At 37.8% G+C, this 23,324-nt stretch overlaps 1 protein-coding gene across 3 annotated transcripts in view; it reads right to left on the bottom strand.

The window, feature by feature from the left end:
- Positions 1 to 6,995: 6,995 nt before the first annotated feature.
- MON2 (MON2 homolog, regulator of endosome-to-Golgi trafficking) overlaps positions 6,996 to 23,324 on the bottom strand; it is a 62,502-nt gene continuing 46,173 nt past the window's right edge. For 2 of the 3 annotated variants that reach the window (XM_037515102.1, XM_054696743.1), the window contains 8 exons: positions 22,838 to 22,855; positions 22,435 to 22,563; positions 20,239 to 20,429; positions 18,288 to 18,348; positions 17,127 to 17,250; positions 13,866 to 14,073; positions 11,930 to 12,012; positions 6,996 to 7,692 (listed from right to left, as the gene is read on the bottom strand). In XM_037515102.1, the coding sequence (XP_037370999.1) occupies positions 7,529 to 7,692; positions 11,930 to 12,012; positions 13,866 to 14,073; positions 17,127 to 17,250; positions 18,288 to 18,348; positions 20,239 to 20,429; positions 22,435 to 22,563; positions 22,838 to 22,855 (978 nt within the window). In that variant the 3' untranslated portion in view covers positions 6,996 to 7,528. The remainder of the gene's footprint in view (positions 7,693 to 11,929; positions 12,013 to 13,865; positions 14,074 to 17,126; positions 17,251 to 18,287; positions 18,349 to 20,238; positions 20,430 to 22,434; positions 22,564 to 22,837; positions 22,856 to 23,324) is intronic. The other variant, XM_037515103.2, reaches the window with a different exon arrangement.

The following is a 23,324-nucleotide window of genomic DNA, read 5'->3' as shown; positions in this document are numbered from 1 at the left end:
GCCTCACCTGCCTCACCTGCCTCACCTGCCGCGCGGCTCCGACGCCCCGCGATAAACACAGCGCGGCGCCCGCTGATCTCTCCGCGGTACCTGACTTCTTTCCTGTGTTCAAATGTCTCCGCCCAGCGCCGAGCCATAGAAACGGTGATTATCTAAACGTATTTCCAATTTACTTTGGTGAGGTTTGGGTTTTAGAGTGAGAACCTTTTTCGTGAAACATGAAACTAACATGTTACAACGGAAGAACTGCTTTTGAGGCAAAACATTCCAACGAGACGGCGCCAGTGAGCTCGGACGAGCGCCCTCAACCGCTGAACCGACCTCGTGTCCTCGGTGAAGCAAGGGCAGCGACACCTCCCGGCTCGACCACCAGGAGTGAAAGGAGCCGTATCTGCAAAGCCCCGACGGGTCACAGACACTGGGTATTCCAGAAATTATTGAAATTGGAAATTTTACAACTATCCCCGACGGCTATAGGTTCTACATCAGAAGTTTTCAGCATCATACATTTATTACCCAACTTGGGTTCGCAAAAAGAAAATTTTAAACTACTTTTCTCTGAGAGGTGCAGGGACAGTCTGGCATTACTATAGTCAGTTTCAAAAGTGGTTTCACAAAATTAAAAATGGAATAATAGGGCCTCCCCTGGTGGCGCAGCAGCTGAGCGCTGGGCTGTGAAGCCGCCCGCAGCCGCCTCAGCGCCGGTTCGATCCCGACAGGCGAGGGTCCCACATGGCGCGCAGACCCCCCCTGCCGCCCGCTGCTCCCCTCAGCGGTGTGCCTCGGTCCCCCTGCCTGCTCTGCTCCCCGCTCTGGCTCTGGTGGATTCTCTCACCCTCCCGCGCTTCTGACTGTGCCCAGTGCTCGTATAAATAAATAAATAAATCTTTTAAAAAAATGGAATAATACTTGTAAAACAGAAGAAATGATTGAGTCTACTCCATATGAAGACTTTTTTTTACGAGATCCAAAATTTTTACATACAATTCTAAATCTATTTTCTCTACAAACTGCTGAGATGTATTTCATAATATCCTTTGGACTGTGCACGTTCTTCATTCTGTGTATTGTTTCAACAAAGTTCTTAAAAACACATCTCCATTATTCTACTTTATAGAAGTTTTTCTAAACTGACCATCCTAAACACACGAGTATGAAGTCCTACCTTAAGAAGTCTTTAACAAAGTCACCGTTGGGGGGGTGTCACTGATGGGCTGAACCCACGAGAATGAGAGGAAGCACAAAGTATAGGAAAGAAAAAAAAAAAATCACTTATGGCCTTGTAAGTAAGTTCTTAAAGTGGTTATGATTTTTAATTATTCTAAGAAAACAAGAGCTGCAGGAACATAATTAAAAACCTAACATCATGCTGAGTGGTAACTGTCAGGAAATTAAGGATTGATGCAGTCACAGCTGTTAAGTTTGCAGTTTTTGCAAAAAAGCTGTCCTAGGCCACAAAAAAAATTTAGGTTTGAGGCCAAGAGACTCAAGATAATAGTGCATAGCTGATACATCTCAAGAACATAAAAATTGTAAGGAGAGTGTAACAACGATGATATTATTTTCAATAACTGTGTTGGGAGCTAAAAAATAATCTCACAACATTAGATATATATATCCAGTCTGACATAAACACCATATGGTAACTGCCTGAGGATATGGGAGTTATATGTTACGTGTTAAAATTAAGACACAGAGGTAGTCAAAGCTGGAAAGCAAATGCAATTTGCACAGTTGGGTCTGAAACCTAGTATTTTTTTTTTTTTTATTTTTCTAGATAAAAAAAAATAAGATTACAACATTACAGATTTGGACTTTTTCTCCCATCCAGTAACAGTTCATATAAAGAAGCAACTGTTAGCTATCGCGAGAGTTTCCCAAGTAGTGGCATGGATGATCAGATCATCCTTGGTTGCATTATTTATGTTAGTTTAAGAGAAAAGTTAATTGTAGCTAAATTTGCATAAGCAGAAAATAGTCTTAAAAGTTCAAGGGTATGATACCTTCCTTTTTCTTTTTCTCAATCTCATGGAGTAATCAGGAATGTTTTGACTGACTTCCGCATCACTGAGCCAAGTACACGGATAGCAAAGAGGCCCTAGGAAGATGTGGCGGCGAGAACTGTAACACACCAAAAAAATGCTCCTTTGCAACAGAAAGAGAGAGACAGCTGAAGTAGATGTGCTGTTTCAACTGGTTCCTAGACAGTACTAATATTATATAAATCAATAAATATTTATATAACATAAATCTGTAATAGTTCAAACCATCTGGCTCCAAAAGAAAAAGACACCCTCCCCCCAAAGAGAACAAAATGAAAACAAACAAATCTATGTAAACAGATTTTAAGGACTCTTAAGTAAAATCTCTCTGTCACGTAGATTTTTCTAAGTTTAGCTGCTGAACTCATCTTATTTATCGCTATCCCATTGTGAACATCCTGGCTGCTGAGTCCTGTGAATTTAGAAAGATAGTTGAAGCCATAGTTACAATAACTTAAATTTTTTAGCTATTTTGAAACAGCAGGGATATTTCACCTTTTCAAAAAAGCAACTATGGCCACAGGTGAGAAAAGAGGAGGAACTAATGGAGAAAAAGCAGACACAGACGGAAATAGGAATAAAAAGAGAAAAATCATGGTTAATTATTAAAAAAAAATAGGTAAACCTAGTATTAAAAAAAGGGAGGGAAGGGAAGAAAGTGATGCAGGAGAAAAATATAGTTTAAAAGTCTCAATCTGGAGCCTCCCTGGTGGCACAAGGGGTTAAGATGCAACCTATGAAGCTATCGGCAGCCTCTGTAGCACAAGTTCGATCCCCAGCCAGGGAGCAACCCACATGGTGCAGCAGACCTCTCCTGACTGACTAGCCTGCTGCTCCGCTCAGCAGTGGATTTCAGTAGATCCACCTGTTCTGCTCCCCACTCTGTCTCTGGTGAATCCTCTCACCCCGCCCCCCCCACACCTCTGGCCTGTACCCCAGTTCTTGTATGTATGCATAAAGTCTCAATTTGGATATAACAAGACATTTACCAAACAACTTGAGTAATTACATACATTACTTGAATGCCAATATGAAATCAACTCCAAATTCAAAGTATTTATGTATTTTTCTCTAATAATCAGTAATTTATTATCATATTTTAGAGATAAGGAAACAAAGGCTGAGAAGTTAACATGCCTCAAATTAAATAAGAGGTAGAGCCTCTACTCCTGTCTCACAATCAGTCAAGATGACTAAGTTTATTGATATTCACAAAAGGATTCACTGCATGTTCCTTTAAAGAGAACCAACACTGCTAGTGCATTCAAAATCCAGAGATTTACAAGAAATTGACATTTATCTAACTTCTCTGAAATAGTTTTATATAAATCAGGATAAAAAGATAAAACTTTCTTCCCCAGTCTACAAAAAACTTCTCATTTCATATTGAAAGCACTACTCTACTTGCCAAAGTTAGAAAACTTTTAATTCAAGTGACTTTAAATTATTAAAAATTATTTTCCCGTAATATATAAATTGACAAAATGCCATGTGTTATGAACTCCCATTCTCTCTTGGATGGTAATTAAAAACAAAGCTGAATCCACGCTAATGATGCAGGTAAATACAACCCAGAAACACAAGCATAGTGAAATTCGATACTTATCTAGACCTGCATGTCTTCCAAAACACCACGTCTAATATGTAGAAATCTAAAGAACCACGAGGCTGCTGACCATAGTTGTCCAAATCGGTGGTAGTTTCCTATGAAAAAGAGCGGGCCACAATCTGGACAAATAGCTTAGACCTGGACATTGATTCATCCCTGGGGCTTCTAAACCACAACTATTAATGTCTGTAGTAATCACAGGTAGGTGGGTTCCTGAAAAGTATTCTGCCTTAGCTAGACAGATTTCACCTATGCCAGTCTCTTAAAGATCTAGTTGCCCAACTGAAATTATTCTACATTTGGGAAGACTAGGTTCATGATTACATAATAACTACACCGGTCTTTTATTAACATGAATGTAATAAAGACAACCTCTTTGATACTTGAGCTGTTTGCTAACACTGTTCAATCATTTATGTCTTATTGTCCTAAGTTTCTTAACTGCCCCTTTGGCCCAGTGATTGCCCAGCACTAGTGGTACCAAAGGATGAACAATATAATGAAATACTCTAAGGCTACCATGGGAAAGGGCAAATAACCTTGCCATTTGCCTGCTAAAGAATTGATTTTAAGTGAATGTGGTTCTTCTGAATAAAACATGTAAGCTAAATGGTTCATCTCTTCCTTCTAGTGCTACACATCACCTAACGGAATACAGCACGATTAATCAGTAATCATTAGGGGAAAAACAGTTAAGAAAGAACATAGCTGTTAAGAAAATGAAATTTAAAATGAAAGCGAGTAAAAAGAGGTTCTCTCCAAACCAAACTTTTTTGCTATTTTTCCCCCCTTTGGCACCTAGTAAATGTTACACACAGATGTGTATGATAAAACTAACAAAACGTTAACACTACTTACAGAGAAACACTAAACTTCTCCTAAGAAGTGGTATCATCTCTCTTTTCCTCTTTGGCAGCACCAGCATTACAAGAACTGAGGTGTAAGCTATTACACTGGGGAAAAGACCATCAGGAAGGACTTTATCCCACTGTTAGCACAGGCCTCGTTTCCCGCCGCCTAGACGGGAGGTGCTGGCAGTGAGCGGAAACAGGCGGACGACGTGAGGCTCATGCACTGGCCATATACATCCTAAAGGGCAGTTCAAAGACTAGCTCCAGTCTCAGTCGTGCTGTAAAATGATCTTGGCTCTGGGAGGTTCCTTTCTGAATCTCCTTACATGTAGTCATCTCAACATCCACCTCAGCAGCCGTCTCAACAGCCCCCTCAACAGCCGTCTCAATAGCCACTTCAACAGCCGTCTCAACAGTCACCTCAACAGCCACCCCAATAGCCACTGAAGAACCCAATTCATACTGGCAAGCAATGTGTCAACCTCCCCAGGGACGATCCTTAAGGAATGTTTGACTCAGGGAAACGAATTACCTCCTCAGGGTGGGAAGAGATATTCTGGGAGGAAAACCCTGTCAAAACGGACACCCAAGGGTCTCCCCGGTGGTGCAGTGGTTGAGCCCTGGGCTGTGAAGCTGCCCACAGCCTCTGCAGTGCCGGTTCGATCCCTGATCGCTGGCGAGGGTCCCACATGGCACGCAGACCTCTCCTGCCGCCCGCTGCTCCCCTCAGCAGTGTACCTCGGTCCCTCTGCCTGCTCTGCTCCCCGCTCTGGTTCTGGTGAATTCTCTTACCCTCCCGTGCTTCTGACTATACCCAGTGCTTGTATAAATAAATAAATAAATCTTTAAAATAAAAAAAAAAAAAAAAAGGACGCCCAAGGTAGCAGTCCAAGTCGCCTTTCACTGAGCCCGGCACTGAAGACCACACTGCATGGCATTAACTCACTGACTACATTTATCTTTTGGCCTGTGGGGCCTGGCCCTGGTAGTGACAGCTAATACAGTGTTAGCTAAAACAACTTAGTTTCTAAAAACATGCCCTGCATACCCCTGACTCAGCTAACTTTCACTGGAGATCGACTGTAACTGACCTATATTACTTCTCATGAGCAGAAATATTTTTTACATCATGTAAATTCACAGCCATATTTTTAACATGGTTCTTGAGCACTACCCTTGTTATTCTAGGTAACACTTTTTAGCGACATACAGATTTTTCTAATACCAATATAACATATCCAAACATAGAAAATACACCGAATACACAGCTTGATTGATTTTTTCCACGTATTTCTTTAAAGGAAAATGGTGAAGATAGACTCTGGGTAATGTTATATTTTACCTTAATTTTATGTGAATTATAAAATAGAAATTCATTAATCTGTATAAATAAAAATAATGTCCCCTCAAAAAAGACCTTACATGTTTACAGATAATAGTGCAAACAAAATAATTTTACAATTACAATAGCCTCAACATTGTATCTCATTCATTATTCAATTCAACTACCTTTTCTTAGTTATTCGAGTTATTCTGGAGAGACTGAAATTTATAAATTCTACTAAAATCAAAGACCTTAGAGCACACTGAAATAATACTGAGACCATTATGATTTCTTATGAATAATTATTGTTTTAAACATCTTTTAGTCTTCACATAATTATGAAAAATGTAACTCAGAAGAAAAATATAATACCATAATCCATTAAATAAAAGATACAGTAAGCCAGGCGAGTCAGTTTTTTAAGAAACAATTAAGTTAACGGACTCAAGAGCACGTTTCTTCTTCACTAGAATATGAAAGTGAAACAAAATTAGCATTTTACTCCATGACAGAAAGTTCACTGCACCACTAAATGTTTCACTATCTTCAAAAATACAATTCTCATTGTTTTAGAATACACATGTTTTATATTAGTGGGCTAGCATAGTTATTGTTTCTTCTTCAGAAAACATTACAAAATGAAGCACTGAAATGAATAAATCCTCACAGGCAAAATTTTAGGAAATCCAAAATCACCTTGCCCAGGTCATAATTCAAAGACAGCGATAAATATGGTTAGTCAATGGAGAAAAAAATCAGTAGAAATATAAAATATGAAAAGTCTTTAAAATCCAGACAGCAAATATAAAAACAGACAGACTTTTGTGAAAGTTGGGGAAGAGATTTAAAGAAATGAGGTATGATGGAGTCATAGTGCTACACTAGATCTCAACGTATTAATAACTTATATTTCGAAGTTGCAAAATAAGGAAATCATAAACTCCTGCTGCTGTGCTCACATGACTTTTCTGAGCAGATGTAGAGTAGTCACTAGTAAACACATTTAGCTAAGCAATTAGCCAACTGCACGATCATATGGTGAGCATATGTGCCACTGAAGTCAAATTATAAATAAAAATGTAAGCAAACAATTTTGTATTAATGATAAATACAGCTTCAAGCATTTAACATTATCAATATTTTTAAAATTTAAATAACAAATGCAATTATTTTATACAGAACTGTACCATTTATTATACACACAAGGATATCAGTTCCCTTTGTTTACAAAGGCTGGTTATAGATAATTGGAATGTTACAGTACCATCTTGCATAAAATTTTAGTACAGTTTTGTACTTGAAAAAGGGTGCAAAAACACCAGCCTAATAAATCTTACTGAATGAAATTGCTTTCTTTTTAAAAAGTACATCATTAACACATCACACCACAAACTGTACATAAGCTCACTTTTAAATCACCGATTGAAGATACAGTAGCAGGGATGGTGCAGTATTAATGATCTCGCCCATCACTTTACTCATTAAAGGCTTACACTGCTACTCATTCAGGAGGCTTTTTTGACACGTAAGCTTGTAATATGAATTACTGAACTCAGGAGAATATAATTTAAAGGAGGCCAACAACAGCTGCCAACAATGATTTGTAATGAGAGATGTCCTTCTCACCGAAGACTCACTGAGGAGCAAACATTCTTCAGATCGCTTTCTCCTTTCAGCTCATTGTCGCTGGTCAAGATTCTGGTCAAGATTCTCCGTTTTGAACTTTGGATGCTGGTGGTTGCATGAAATCCTTAAAGGGAACTAGTGCCTCTTTAAGTGCAGAGCAGACTTCTGAGGATGAGCAGGTGATGCATTCTACTAAGGTCGGATATAAGGCAATTACTTGTGCCCACGTATTTCCATCCACTGCAATGCAAAAAGTATAAATCCTCAAAAAAGGGGTGGATTAAATAGCAGAATATCCAATTATCATAAACACAACCCTATAACTCCAACACAAAGAAAAAAATCTCAAGTGTGGAGAGCCTAAAAGCTCTACCTGAGCTTTCTTTAATCTATGGAAGATATTCAATAATACTGTTAAAAAATATTGGTGGGGGGAACCAGTGGTCAACGTGCAGTCATCAATTTGATAAAGTCCATGTTAAATGACACTAGAACCTGTGGAGGCCGTGGAAGCTAAGAAGTAACTTAGAATAATTCAAGCCTTTTCATTTTCAGAACAATTGCCAGAGAATAGAGTGCACATTTCAATAACATTTCAATGACAATCAGCTCCCTTTTTTTATGTAATTGTTTGCTAAAAATATGAATATCTAAAAATATTTTCCCAGCAATATCCTTTTCACTGATTGTAACTTCAAAGGAGCTCACAGAGACCCGTTCTTCTCTTACACTGTTTGCTTTTTTTTTTTTTTAAAAAGATTTATTTATTTATTATTTATACAGGCACTGGGTACAGTCAGAAGCGCGGGAGGGTGAGAGAATTCACCAGAGCCAGAGCGGGGAGCAGAGCAGGCAAGGACCGAAGTGCACTGCTGAGGGGAGCAGCGGGCGGCAGGAGAGGTCTGCGCCCCGTGCGGGACCCTCCTCTGGTGCCTGGGGAGTGGCCGGGGATCAGAACTGACGCTGCAGAGGCTGCGGGCAGCTTCGCAACCCAGCGCTCAACCGCTGCGCCACCAGGGAGGTCCTGTTTGCTAACTGTTAACGAGTGTTAGATTCCAACATGGGTAGTACATGCCTGTCTTTCTCACCACTCTCAGGAACCACGACTACAGCTGCGTGTGATCGGGTGAGTAAGAGAACGTGCTATCTTCCAGTTAGTTCCTAATTCCCACATCCTCTGAGATCACCTATTACATTTCTGTTTTCCTGTAAGTACTGTGCATATGGTTGAGAGTGCAACATGCAATAAAACCTGACAGATTTTGCTTAGACAGTCTATGGTATATAACTGTGGAACAAGTCTCAAAACTGGGAGACAGTACAGTAAAAAAGAAAGAACACTGTACTATGTGTAAGGAGCTTTGGTTCCATTTTTTACTCTTAGTGTCAACTATGTGCTTAAAAACCTTTATGAAATAAAGCAATGCTGAGTGTCCCTAATCAATTAATTTCTCTTCATCTCAACTTCTGAAATTTCTCAAACTAGTATTACTTATGTTGCTTCTTAGAAAAAATGATGGTCAAGAAAGACTGGCAGTATCTCCTTTTTTGGGGACTGATAATTCACACAAGTTTATTAAAGGCTTCCAATAAAAGAACAGGCTTAACTTTATTTAATTCATTGTTTTCAAAATTAATTTAGTCATGGAAAGTCTCCGTTCAGTATCTACTGATCAGTCATCATTATTCATGTTCATCCCCAAGTACTTATCTTGGGCAATGCTGAGCTGTTCATTTAATCCCTTCTCCAGGAAATCTCCAAAGAGCAGGCAAGGGGAGGAGGGGAGGCTGATGGGCACGGGGGAGGGAGGACATGTCTGGCCAGAGCTGTCTGCTTTCATCTGTTCTATGTACTGGGATTGTGGGACTAATTCCGTTTGATATATCAGGCTTCATTTGTAAAAGGAATTCTGCTGCTTAACAGAAAACAAAGAAAAAGTTTAAAAATCACTGATCTAAGAAGTTACTAGTCTGGGCCTCTCTGGTGGCGCAAGGGGCTAAGCACTGCATTATGAAGCAATCCGCAACCTCTGCAGCAGCACGAGTTCAATCCCCAGCCAGCTGGGGAGATTCCCCCATGGGGAGGCAGACTTCCCCTGTCTGACCTGCTGCTCCCCTCAGCAGTGTACCTGCAGTGTACTTTGGTCAATCTGCCTATTCTGTTCCCTGCTTTGTCTCTGGTGAATCCTCTCACCCCCCACCCCTCTGGCCTGTACCTTATTTATGTATGTATGCATAAATAAATCTTTAAAAAAAAAAAAAAGTTACTAGTTTGCTCCAGCTGTTTTCTGTGAAACTTTCCAATAATCATTTAACAAAAGATGGCACTGAGAGGATTCACAGGAAATGCAGATTAGGATGTGCCAGGAATCTATCTTCCCACTCAGGCAACAATGACAGTGGCAGAATGTTTGATGCAACTGTCGTGGAACTGCAGAGTCTACTGAAGGCTTAAGAGTCCAAGAGGAAGATTTAGTGGATTGCGGCTGATTTCGGTCAATTTCAGCCCTTAACACAGTAGCAGCTTCTCTCCCTCAGCCCCAGCCACCTGGCAGGCCGTCCTGTACACGTTCCTATCATGCAGACGGTCCACAGGAGGCCAGAGTGGACCAAATGGACCCTGTTCTCCAAATATCAGGCATCTGTGCTCTAATTACTGTTTCTGATTACAGAGGTACAAGGAACTTCAACACAACAAGTAACTCGATTCAAAAATACACAGGACTTGAACAGCCATTTCTCTAAGAGACACGCAAATGGCCAACAATGCACTCAAAGAGAGGCTCGGTATCTTTACTCGTTAGGAGAATGCAGGTCTGATCTCAGTTCTTTATCTCGTCCTGGACTAGTAACAACTCTTAAGACCAGTGGTTCCAACAAACCACTTTTGAGTAGTAATGTTGTTGAGGGTCCAAAGTAGATCAAACACAGTTCAAAATGTCGATGAAGAGGTTTACAATTTAAGAGGAGTGAGTCATGCACATGTGTAACTGTAATAGAAATCAAGAGTTTCAGACAAAGTCACACATCAGAGAGTGCAGAGTTCAAAGAAAAAAATCACCTGTAAGGATTAAAAACAAGGCTTGAAAGTGGAGTGCAGGAAAGCTCACACACAGAAACCTCAATGGCAGAATGCCATCGTCCCCTGGCAGATGAAGAGTCACTATACTGTCAACTCCCAGCGACCTCCAATAGGCGCGTCATTTCTAACAGACTCTCTAAAATCTACAGGAGAATATTTTGCTTTTGTTCTGGGGAAGTGTACACATTTTTAGCCATAAGACCACACTATCCAAACTGTTTTTTGTTTTTATTTCGGAATAGACCCACTACGCCAGCGAAGTAACTGGCTATTTATTTGTTTGAGGCCAACAAGTGGTGTCTGCCCTAGGCTGAGAGAGGCAGGAGAATGCGATAAGCAAAGAGGTGGGAATTTGGGGGTAGACTGAAAATTTCTGTTTGGAAGGAGAGCAGGGCACATGAGGTCCAGTGGGACGTAAAGCAGAATGGAGTCTTTGGTGGTTTTCCTCCCATTTGACGGCAATGAAGAGGATTTCTGTTGCTTTACAAAGGTGAGAAAAATAAATATCAAAGCTGGGGCCTCCCCGGTGGCGCAGCGGTTGAGCGCTGGGTTGCGAAGCTGCCCGCGGCCTCTGCGGCGCCGGTTTGATCCCCGGCTGCTCCCCGGCCACCAGAGGAGGGTCCCACATGACGCGCAGACCTCTCCTGCCGCCCGCTGCTCCCCTCAGCAGTGTACTTCAGTCCTTCTGCCTGCTCTGCTCCCTGCTCTGGCTCTGGTGAATTCTCTCACCCTCCCGTGCTTCTGACTGTACCCAGTGCATGTATAAACAAAAAAACAAACAAACAAATAAATAAATAAAAACATGCCTCTATTAAAAAATAAATAAATAAAAATATCAAAGCTGTACTTTTGGAAAAAGCATTTCGGGCAACAAATGAGAAAGGTTTTAACAACTATTCAGTCATTTATTCAGTTAAATTTGGTGGTGTGTGCACTGCTGTGGCAGTATCTGATGCGGGGATTCTAATGTTAACCTTGATTAAAAATAAATTAATTTTTAAAAGTTACTTATACAGTTTATATCTACTTAGTAAGTCAGCACAGTTGCAGAGGGGAAGCCTCCCTCTTCTATGCCAAAGTAAGCTCAGTGACGTTCTACATTAAAGATGTATGAAATATGAATTGCTCACGCAGCACCCTGAATCAGAATAATTTAGTTTAAAAAAAGCCAGTTAGACTATTCTTTAACAGGAAGAAGATAAAACATACATATCAATTTTACTTAATTCACATTTTAATGAACGTAATGCTTTGCTGTTATAAGGGATGAAGAAAGGAAAGTCTAATAGCTGTTACGGTCCCAAAATTCAGCTAACTTACTAATAAATAAAAAGAACATCACAAATAGAACATAAATGCTGTCAGTTTAGAATAAGTGAGTTTCTAAGCACTTACCATTTTCAGGCTGAGTTTTCTTAAGTGAATCAATGAGAGTACTGACTGCTTTTAAAACAAATATTATTTCTGTTACTTGTTGCCTAAAAAAGAAATGGACAATTATTTCCATCATTTAAGATATACCATATGTGTTTTTTACTAGGTTTAGATGAACAGATGTACTTTGGAAAACTACTGAATACAGTAAAATGCAAAGTTAATATCAGTTTTAAATTCTTATAAAAGAAAAATCATTTTATGAACAGCTACTTCAGTGTGGAAATAAGATGTATAGTTATTCTTACCATAAATTATCAATTAAAAATGGAGGGGGAGGGCAATCTACTTATGCAAATCTAAATTTATTGTTAAGATATTACATATAACCACATAAAATTAGAACATTTCATAAATATGCTTTAAAACTTATTTACAATCTTCTTTTTCCTTTTAAATTATTCTAAAAGGGAAAGCTAAAATGGAAATAAAGATGATTATTACCTCTTAGCACTTATTTTATCATGCTGCTAAAAGTGTACTTAAAATTGCAATATGGCTTATTTAACACCAAGTAAGAAACATGCTCAAAATCAATCCTAAGGTGGCACTACATGGAAACATTAGGAAAGAACAACAAACTTGGCATAAAGGATCGAGAAGAGTAGCTTGGCTTCGTTCCCCCTACAGAAACAAAGCTGCTCTGCTCTACAGTTCTCCCCCGCCTATTTCTGGTGTGAATCAGTGTTATTCTACAGATAACATTTTTCTAACACCAAGACAAGATACTATTTCAAGCCTGCTTTTGTAAGCACGAAAGCACTTTATATTGTGTTGTGATATGACTTTTTTCACAATAATGTAATGATACTACATCAAACATAGGATCACCAACATAATATTTCATGGGAAAACTATAAATAAAATTCAACTTAAAAGTAGTAGATACTTTGAACCTAAGAAAATGCAAAAAACTTGCTTTCTGAAATCAAATGTACTATAATAAAAAAAATTCTAAGCACAGCAAATATACTCTAGAGATACTGAGCACTTAGCATTTTCAGGTAATGAGTCAATTTTCAATCATGACCATAATGAATTGACTAACACCTGTCTTTGGAATGTTTCTGTATATAGATTTGAATATGGGGAGGAAAAATTTTTGCTCTAGAAATTCAAAATGCAGTCTAAAAAAAGAAATACAAATGGCTAATTGTCATTAAGAAAGAAAGTAAAGTGCTATGGAATTCTACTTTTTATTCATCAAATTTAAAACAGATATATGATTAACTGACAAATAATTTCCAATGCTAAAAAACTGAGGAAAAGTCATATACTCCTGGGAGAACATAAATTAACAGATATCTCCGATAGGCAATTTGTCATTACCTATCAATGGCTTTGAAAATGTCTAGAGCTTTTTGTCAGGTCACTTCCAAGTACAGAAATTTATTACAAGTAAATATGAATGTGCACAAAAATTGGGGGTTAGGGAGTTACCGCTCCAACACCATCTTACGAGATGGAACCCACAATGATTTTCCTCCTTCCTGATTTTGATAACTTAGAAATGACTGCAAAGCAAACTAGGAAGTTCTGACTTAACTATTATTTTCTCTCCTGTGATATCCAGTTATGTGCTCACAGAGGTCAAGTATTCATCTAGAAACCCTTGGAGGAAGAAGTCATTTTTTTCCCCAAATTCAAAAAGGTAATTTGGTTCATACACTATGTATTATTTAACTTCTATGATGTGAGTGAAAAAGTGCTGATAATAAAACACATTAATATATCTGCAGCAAGAGTTATGAATATTTACAATGTTTGAGGTAATAAAACTATAAACAACTTCAGGTTAAGTCCAGATCACTTATGCAACATTTGGCTTTCAGAGTTCTTTTTTATTAGTAGTATCTATATCATCGGATATTTTCCTTTAATAAAATGAAATATATACCTTGGCAGAGGGCATTTGCCGCTTAATCTCTCATCCTCTATGTAGCGATGTAGTACGTCTTGAGACCTCTTCAAAAGCACTGAGAGTGCCATCCGTGAGATGTAGCCTTCCTGAGGTGTCGTGACTTTATTACTGAAGGAAAACTGGAGCAATGTTTCAAAACACATTTTAGAAAATTCCTCTCGCAAACGAATATCAATCTCTGCTTCTGTAAAATTAACAATTTTTGATGATTAATACAAAGTTAAGTTGATACACCTTCATGATTACTACTCTTAACAACCTAGGCATAAAAGAAAATTCTTCAGTTGTTGAAGGGCATCTATGAAAACCGTAGAGCCAAGAGCACAGTATGTGTGCGCATACAGTGAAATGATGAACACATTTCCCCCTTGCAAGATCAAAAACCAGGCAAGACTGCTCAGTCCACTCAACATTTTCTTGTCTTTGTCTTTCATCCCTTCCACAGCACTGTAACATACCTCCAACAGTTTTCCACATGGTCAAACTTGTAATAACTATTTCTTTTTTCCTCTCTGCAACATCTTTCCTGGAGCTTGACTTCTGTCCCAGCTGGACTAGGCGCTCTCTAGACATGCTGTCCAGCCATAACCTGGAATTAGCGTTTGCTATCACCCTGGGAATTAGTTTCACTCTCTCTTGTTTTACACTCCACTTCCTAGATCTCATGGCTTCCCTTTCCTTGGTTTATTCCTTTGTTTTCATGGAGCATATTCTATAGTAGCTAAGAAGCAACTGGGAAGTAATGCTCTTAGGAACTTGTATTTGTGAAAACACCATGGTATTACTGCAGTGCTCCAAGTATGGTCCCCGCAGCAGTGCCACCACTGGATGGTCTGTGAACAATGAACATCCTCATGCCCACCCCAGGCCCACTGAATCAGAAACTCTGGAAGTACAGCCCAGGAAGGTCTGGCCTCTAGGTGATTGTACTGAGGGCTGACATCTGAGAATTACCATTCTACACTCTTATCTAGCCAGCAGTGTCCCCAGGTATGGAACTCCATGCTAAAAATCCTTTCCATTTGTAATTCTGAAACCAATGTTTCAATGTCTTTTAGCATCCTACGTCGCTACTGAGAATTTTAACTTCAACTTTTTGTTGAATTCTCTTCTTTTTGAAATCTTTTAGTATCTTCTCTTTATTCCAATTAATTTGATTTTCATGATGAATTGCCTTTTTGTGGTTCTTTTTTTCTTTTACTACTCTGGGTTGAGTTACCTTTTTTTTTAAGATTTATTTGTATTTATTTATGGATACAAGAACTGGGGTGCAGGCCACAGGTGCAGTGGGGTGAGAGGATTCACCAGAGACAGAGTGGGGAGCAGAACAGGCAGATCTACCGAAATACACTGCTGAGGGGAGCAGCGGGGAGACAGGAGAGGTCTGCTGCGCCATGTGGGTAGTTCCCTGGCTGGGGATCAAACTCATGTTGCAGTGGCTGGCGAGAGCTTCATAGTGCTGAGACTTAACTGCTCAAGCCACCAAGGAGGCCCAGAGTGACCATTTTTAATCTGGAGATTTATTTATTCTGTTTTGTTTATTCAATAATTTCCTATTAGCTTTTCTCCATTCTTTCTTTCTAGAAGAGCTATTTATTATCAGATGCTAGCCCTCTTAGAGTCATTTTCTTTCTTTCTTCTCAAAGTTTCCCCTTTTTTGTCTTTACTTTTGGGCTTATTTCCCTAATGTTTCTCTCCCCTCCTTCATTTTTAGTTTTAATGAGCTTTTTCTTGTTCTCCTTTTTAACAGCATTTTTTCTTGTTTCTGTTGAGCATCCTAATTTTAGTGTTTAAAACTCTTCTTGTATGACACTATATTTTATTTGCTTTCCCTGTTTCTTTTATCCCCTCTTCATGTGTTTTTCTCTTTTGTGTCGGAGGAGTCCGCAGATGTTTGCAAGCTTTAGCTGCCAGATCGCACTTAAGAGCAGGGGACCAAAACCGACCACTGGACCCTCTGTGTTTCTAGGCTGGTCTTGTTTAGGAAGGAAGCTTCTGTTTAAGAAAAACTCTGACTTAAAGCTGAGAAGCTGTTTGTGTCCTATGACAAAGTCATTGAAAAAATATCTATGTACTTTCATTTAAATAAGTGACAAGGGATATAAACAAAACGTCTAGAAAAAGCATGCTTGTAATTCAGAAGTCTGATTTAGCTTAAAATATTTACATCTAATTATAAATACTGTTCTTAATGTGTATTTTATAGTTAACCTAGAAAAATTTTACATACTCTTAGTAATAAAAAATTGTCTACATTAAATGGATTTTAAATATTTGCTGTGAGATTTTCGTGTTTGCTAAATCTGCAATTTACCAGATCAGCATTAAAAATAGGACTAGGAAAAAAAGTTTGTGACCTAAGCAGCATGAGAGACATCTAGTGGTCAAACTGTGAAAATAAATACCAGAAAGTATTCAGCATAGCTTAGAAGTTATGGCTCTGGTAAATTTTGGTGATTAAGGAAACATATGGCACAAATACACAATTTTTTAATCATTTTACAGAAAAGTCACATTATCATGCTACAGTTACATTTAAAACTTGAGCACAGTTTCAGAAACAGAGAAGCAATAGCAAAAAGCATACACACCATCTCTCAATAAGGTATGCACGTAGTTCTTTTCAAGGGTAAACTTTGGTCTCCAGTCTTAAGAGTGTGTCTTTTTTTTCAACCTTTCTAAATCCATTTCCACTACTGTGATATGACAGAGTCTATCCTCACAGAAATGTGACCAATAAGAGAACATCCTAGTCTAAAACCCTGCACACAGTAGGTATAAATTAAACGTCATTTCCTTAACAAATGTTAAGTCATCTTACTATCTTTTTTGTGAACTAACTCTGAAATTCATAGTCCCGAGGTGTTAGGATTAATATTTTCATTCTACAGATGACAAACTGAGACTCAGAGAAGTTAACTGATTACTAAGTGTCACACTTACTATGACCCAATAATCCACGACTTCACTAAAGTGATCATTTGTGTCAGCCTGCAATAATTTAAGTAAATTCCACATCTATGATTTATGATTTGATTCATCACACATAATTCACAGAATATTTGCCATACTTCCCCTTCATAAAGCTTACTGTTCTGTACCACATTCTTGTAAGTGACCTTACCATTCTCCACTTTACAGCTACAATAATCACAGGAGTAAACATTTCCACAGCCAACTTCAAAAGCACTTCAACACTCACTAACATTAAAAGAAAAAAATCACTGAGTACCATACCTGTAAATGAAGATGACTGAGAATGTATTGAGCCCTTATTGAGCATAGTCATTATCTGACCAACAAATTCCTTAGGAATAAAATTGGCATAAGGGAGTATCTCAGTGCTGATAAGCTGAACGACCTAAAACAAAGGAGGCAAATGCAAATGAACTTATTTTCTTGAAAGAGACTGAATCAAATGATAATTTCTACAGTAAAATTTCAATTTTATTTTAAAAGAAAATCAGTTAAAGAATCTTCTTTAATAGAAATAAACATTGTATTCCATTATCTGTCATAGTCAATACTATAAACGGGTTTCTTTGCAACAATTTTAGTAATGTTAATCTTCAACATGAAAAATGCAAATAGTGCTATAGGAAAAAAACAAAGAGTCTATGAAATTTACTCAAGTTGGAATGAAATATCCAAAACAGGGTTAAGAACAAGATTTAAATCACTTTCTAAAAACCATAAACAATGAGCTACAGAGAAATGAAAGTTAAATTCATTTTTATTAAGTAGCTTATTTGTGACATAAATGTGTTATTTTGACCTTTGAATGAAAAAGGAAAAACCTGCAAGTTTTAATATAGCAATGGGACAAAAAGTAATATTCTCTTTCTATATAATGATGCCTTTACTTTTTATGCGTACTTTAATTCATTTGATATGATTTACTTAGAAGTTCCCCTATCCCACTTACAAGAAAAAACAAATATGCCTCTCCCCAACCAAATGATTACTTTTCTAAACTCCATTTATAGTCAAAATTATGTATTTCAGAATTTTAGAAGCTGAGCCTACAGATGATTAAAAACAACAAAAATTCTAAGCCACTTACTGATTAGTTTAAATCGCAAATATCTGCTTTGTCTTGTACAGTGAGCTCTCCAATACCTGCTCACTGAGAGGCTTACTTTACTGAACCAACTGCTTTTTAAAAATTAAGTGGACACAAGTATCTAGACAACGTGCAAACAGCACAAGGCTAACACATTTAAGGACTGGTCATTCTGAAAGTGTCAGTGCTTTAAAAATGAACCTTTGTGAGAGTTTTCATGTTTTTAGGCAATCTTAACCTATTTCTTTATTCTTTTAGCAATTTCATAGTTTCAAGATTTCTACCATTTGGTTTCACAAATGATCAAGGGAAAATACTGTGAGCAGCCTCCTTACCTCAACATCGATACTTTCATTTCTTTGAAATTCTTGAATAGAGAGATTATCTGGAGGTATGCTAAAAAAAAAAAAAAAAGATTTTTAAAGGTAAAAGACAATTTCAAATACAACTGGAAACACAAATAGAAAACAGATAAGCAGTAATCAAATGACAAATATATGTGAATAATATAGTAACATACATATTTATTTACCCAGGTTGAGCATCAGCACTTATTTTAAAATAAGTGATAATGGAGTTTTAAAGTATCTTATGACAAATACAGAGAATAGCATACAAGCTAAAAGTTGAAAAGTTCATTCTTTCTAATCTCAATTGATAAATAAAATCAGAAAATTATTCAATTGTGCACAGGTTGAGTATTCTGATCTCAGAAACCAAATTAATGGTTAATTTACAGCTTGTATCCTTACTAGACACTTGAAGCTTTTGAAAAAGTACTGGTTGAGCTTTAAAAAACTCTGAGCTTTAAAAGGCCTCCCTGGTGGCGTAGCGGTTAAAGACAACACTATCAAGCTATCGCCAGCCACTGCAGCACGAGTTTGATCCCCGGCCAGGGAGCTACCCACACGGCACAGCAGACCTCTCCTGTCTCCCCGTTGCTCCCCTCAGCAGTGGATTTTGGTAGATCTGTCTGTTCTGTTCCCCACTCTGTCTCTAGTGAATCTTTTCACCGCGCATCTCTGGCCTATACCCAGTTCTTGTATGCATAAATAAATAAAAATAAATCTTAAAAAAAAAACACCAACTCTGATGATTAACAGAAATTACCTATTTATATTACTGGATAAAGAAGATATGGCATATACACAATGAAATAGTTCTCAGCTAAGTAAACAACAGTGAAATCTTGTCATTTGCAACAACATGGGTGGAAATGGGGGCAATGCCAAGTGAAGTCAGTCAGAAGGATAAAGGTAAGTACCAGCTGGTGTCTCTCACATGGCATATAAAGAAACAAAGCAAAGGAACAGAAAAAGCAAAACCAAAGACATCCTGGATTCTGACTGCAGAACTGAAGGTAAGAGCGCGGGAGGCAGGGGCGGGGTGAAGAGTGCATGGTGTCTAGTGAACTTTGGCGAAGGGCTACTGGTGCTCTGGAGATTGGCATGATGTGAAAACATACATTTGAAGAGAGATGAATTTGTACTCCTAAAACATACAGGTTGTAAGCCACTGTTACCTCAATAAACATAATAAAGAATAAACATGTAGAGTGACGTAAACCAATGTTCCCTCAATCAACACATTCGACTAAAAAGAGAAAAAAAGTAAAGTAAAACAAAATTTTGGTTTAGAATATGACTTTCAAGGGATGTCACTTTCTCTTAAGGGAAGGAAATAATTATAATGTGTACAATAATAACAGCAGCAAACATTTTATAAGCACTTACACGTCAGGGACAATTCTTTCATTTAAGTGATTTACTCTTCACAACAACCCTGTGAGTTTTAGGTATCATTATCACTTACACTATTGAGCAGATGAGGAAAATGAGTCTAAAATACCAGAGTTACACAGCAGTACAGTTGGGATTTAAATCCAGATACTCTGACTTCTGAGTCATGTTCTTACCCACTATGCTAGCCTCTTAAACAGAGTATGTGTTTCAATATATTCAAATCTTCAACGTAAGTAGCGCCTCGGTCAGGGAATGACAGTAATGAAATTATACTATAACCGTTGGTACCAATGATGTATTCCTATGGTAACCTAGATTCCTGTCTTACAATCAAAAGCACTGTAAACAGCATTAATCTCCACTGCACAGATGCATATCTAGTGAATAAAGGCCTAATCCAGCTGTGCTTTATATATAATATAGTAATTTTAATAATCAATTAACCCTGTGGATGACTAAAGGTCAATACTGTTTCTTCAGCAACTACAGGTATAATGTAAATTTCTTAAAAGAATGTCTTAATTGTAAAAATGAATAAGCTGACCTTTTAGTAAAGAGAAAGTCTTCAAAAGTGTTCGCTAGTTCTGGCCACATACTGTCAAATTTTCCAGAGGAAGCATGCTGCCGGGCAACGGGTAGGCCGATGGACAGGACTTTGAGGAGAGAAGATACTGCTAGTTTCCATGTGCTTTCAGAAGGGCAAGAATACTTCAAACTGAGAGGAACCCTAAGGGTCTTTGAAAATAAAGAAAGTTTAGGGTAAATATTAAAACATATAAACACAATTTTAATTAATCACAACACAGAAGAAAACAGCATATGCATTTTCATATAAAAACAATTATTATTTTATAGAGAGACCAATTCTCAAACATGGCTCTTAAATCCTGATGTCTAGAAAGATACAGATTAAAATTGTTTCCAGGCCTCACTGGTGGCGCAACCATTTAAGAAGCAACCTATGAAGCTGTCTGCAACCTCTGCAGCATGAGTTTGATTCCCGGCTGGCAGGGAACTATCCACATGGCGCAGCAGACCTCTCCTGTCTCCCTGCTGCTCCCCTCAGCAGTATATTTCAGTCTGCCTGTTCTGCTCCCCACTCTGTGGGGGGTGAATCCTCTCATCCCCACACCTCTGGCCTGTACCCCGGTTCTTGTATGCATAAATAAATAAATCTTTAAAAAAAAACTTTCCATTTTATAAACAATAACCCTGAATAAACTGCAATCTTTTTGGACTGTTTCATATTATAAATGATAGGGAGGGATGTCACCTAAAAAGTCAGGAACAAGAGTAGGAAAAAACCCACAGAATCTACAGAAACAAAATCCAAACCCCCAAACCAAGCTCCCAGATATAGAGAACAGACTACTGGTTACCGAGGTGGGGGTGAGGGGGAGGAAAGGCAAAATTTCTAGATATATAAGTAAGTCGTGGGAATATAAAACGTAGCACGGTGGCCATTAGTGTTAATATTAGTGAGAGTAGGTCTTAAAAGTTCTCACCACAATGAAAAAATTTGCAAGTAGGTACAGTGACAGATGTTAACTAAACTGTGATCTCTCTGCAATGTGTACAAATACTAAATCATCATGTTGTATGTAGGAAGCTAGTCCATCATTTCTCAATAAAAAAAGTTGAAAAAAATAAACAAAATCCCCAAGAGTGGCCAACAAGGCAGATTGACTTTTTTTAAATTAATTTTTTATCTTATATAATTCTTACATCATTTTTCATTTTTGCACAATGTATGCATTTTCATTTTGGCTATATTCCCCAAACAACTGCACCCCCCTCCCCTTATTTTGATCCTAGTCCTTCCTCTCCCCTCCCCACCACCCCTCTACCCCAGTAGTGTGTCTCTGGTTTATAGTTGCTTGTTGATTTTGATTTTTACTTTGTATTAATTAGTCTTTTTCCTGATCCCTTATTTAGGTTTTCTAAATTCCTGCTATGAGTGAGACCATCTGGTATTTTTCAGATTGACTTTTGCTACTAAAGAAACAACATCAATAACAATTATAAATGAAACACACAAGAAATAGACTTTGGAGAAATAGAACACAGTCCACAAACGAATTTTTAAAAATGACTGTCAGTGCACTGTGGCTTAAACAAAAGACACTCTGAGTGGACTGTGAATTCTTACTAAATGCTGTCCTTCAACAGACTCTGAGAAGTACTATTGTAAGGAATGAGTTCTTCATCCTTTTCTGTGGCAAAACTTAAGAACCGTAAAAATTCCAAAGCGTACTTACTGTAAAATATTTGTCATTAAAAAATCTTCTCATGGGCCTCCTTGGTGGCACAGAGGTTAAGTCTCAGCACTATCACCCGCCAAGGCCTGAGTTCAATCCCTGGCCAGGGAGCTACCCACATGGCACAGCAGACCTTTCCTGTCTCCCTGCCGCTCTCCTCACCTGTGGATTTCAGTAGATCTGTCTGTTCTGCTCCCCACTCTGTCTCTGGTGAGTCCTCTCACCCTCTACACCTCTGGCCTATACCTCAGTTGTTATATGCATAAATAAATAAATAAATAAATCTTAAAAAAAAAAAACAAACTTCTCATACCTTAGAAAAATGACTTCTTAAACACCATCCATATATTGGAGAAAGTGATAATCACAATATAAACTATATTTTTCCATTTATCTCAATATAATGATAATATGAAATTACCTAAGGAGTAATTTCAATAACAATGTCATTAACAGACAAAATTGTAGAAATTAAAAGATACCTTAATAATATTCTGGAGTACCTTCTCATTCACCACTGCTTTGTGACAGGCTGTTTTTTGGTATAAATCCACAACTACTTCTAAAGATCTTTCAGCAAATGGTACGTAATTCAGGGCTACCCATTCCGCCTAGAAAGTAATATTTTCACATGGAGTTAAAAATAAATGAGAATAAAATTATATTGTTTTTAAAGAGAAAGGTTGCCTTAAAGTCCAGGCCTTGGTCTTATCATATTACATTACATGCAAAGTTTTCAAAGTGATTGTACTTCATGAAAGAATACTTTTCAGCCAGGCAAAAATTAAAGCTATCGGATAAAGCACATAGAGAATTCTATCAAGAACTGAGAAATATGTACTTTGTTTCCAATAGGTTAGGACAATTTTAGGAAATTTAACTCACCGGTGCAAATAGTTGGATCTATTGTGATTCCATTGTGTTGCAAGACAAATAGAATGAGAAAAGTTAATACACATTAAAACTACTTCTTGGACCATGTAAAATTATAATTTTAATGTTGAGTGAACAAAATCAGCATGTGCATGCACTCAGAAATTTATTTTTACCCTAAGCCAAACAAATTAAAATTTGCCAACTACGGCTACACAATTCTTTTCTAGAAAATCCAACTAAATTTCACACCAGTAGTAGATAACTTGTTTAGTACATGTAGATTTCTTCATTTTAACATCGCAGGTATTTATTTTAGATAAGATTACATTTAGGGATTTAAAGGCCATTTTGTAGTGGGTTGGGGCAGTCAAGAAAGAGACTGATGAAAGATGCACTACAGATTAACACAAAAGGCCAAACTATCTGGAAAACCACTGAGAAAGAAAAATCATAAAAAATAAGAAACACAGAAAAGGCTTTCCAAATAGTATTTCTT

This window comes from Talpa occidentalis, unplaced genomic scaffold (genome assembly GCF_014898055.3).
Source record: "Talpa occidentalis isolate TD23 unplaced genomic scaffold, MPIMG_talOcc4v2.1 talOcc4.16, whole genome shotgun sequence".
NCBI classification, from domain to species: Eukaryota; Metazoa; Chordata; class Mammalia; order Eulipotyphla; family Talpidae; genus Talpa; species Talpa occidentalis.
Note: the sequence above shows the minus strand (reverse complement) of the source record. Positions and strands in the feature narration are given on the sequence as shown.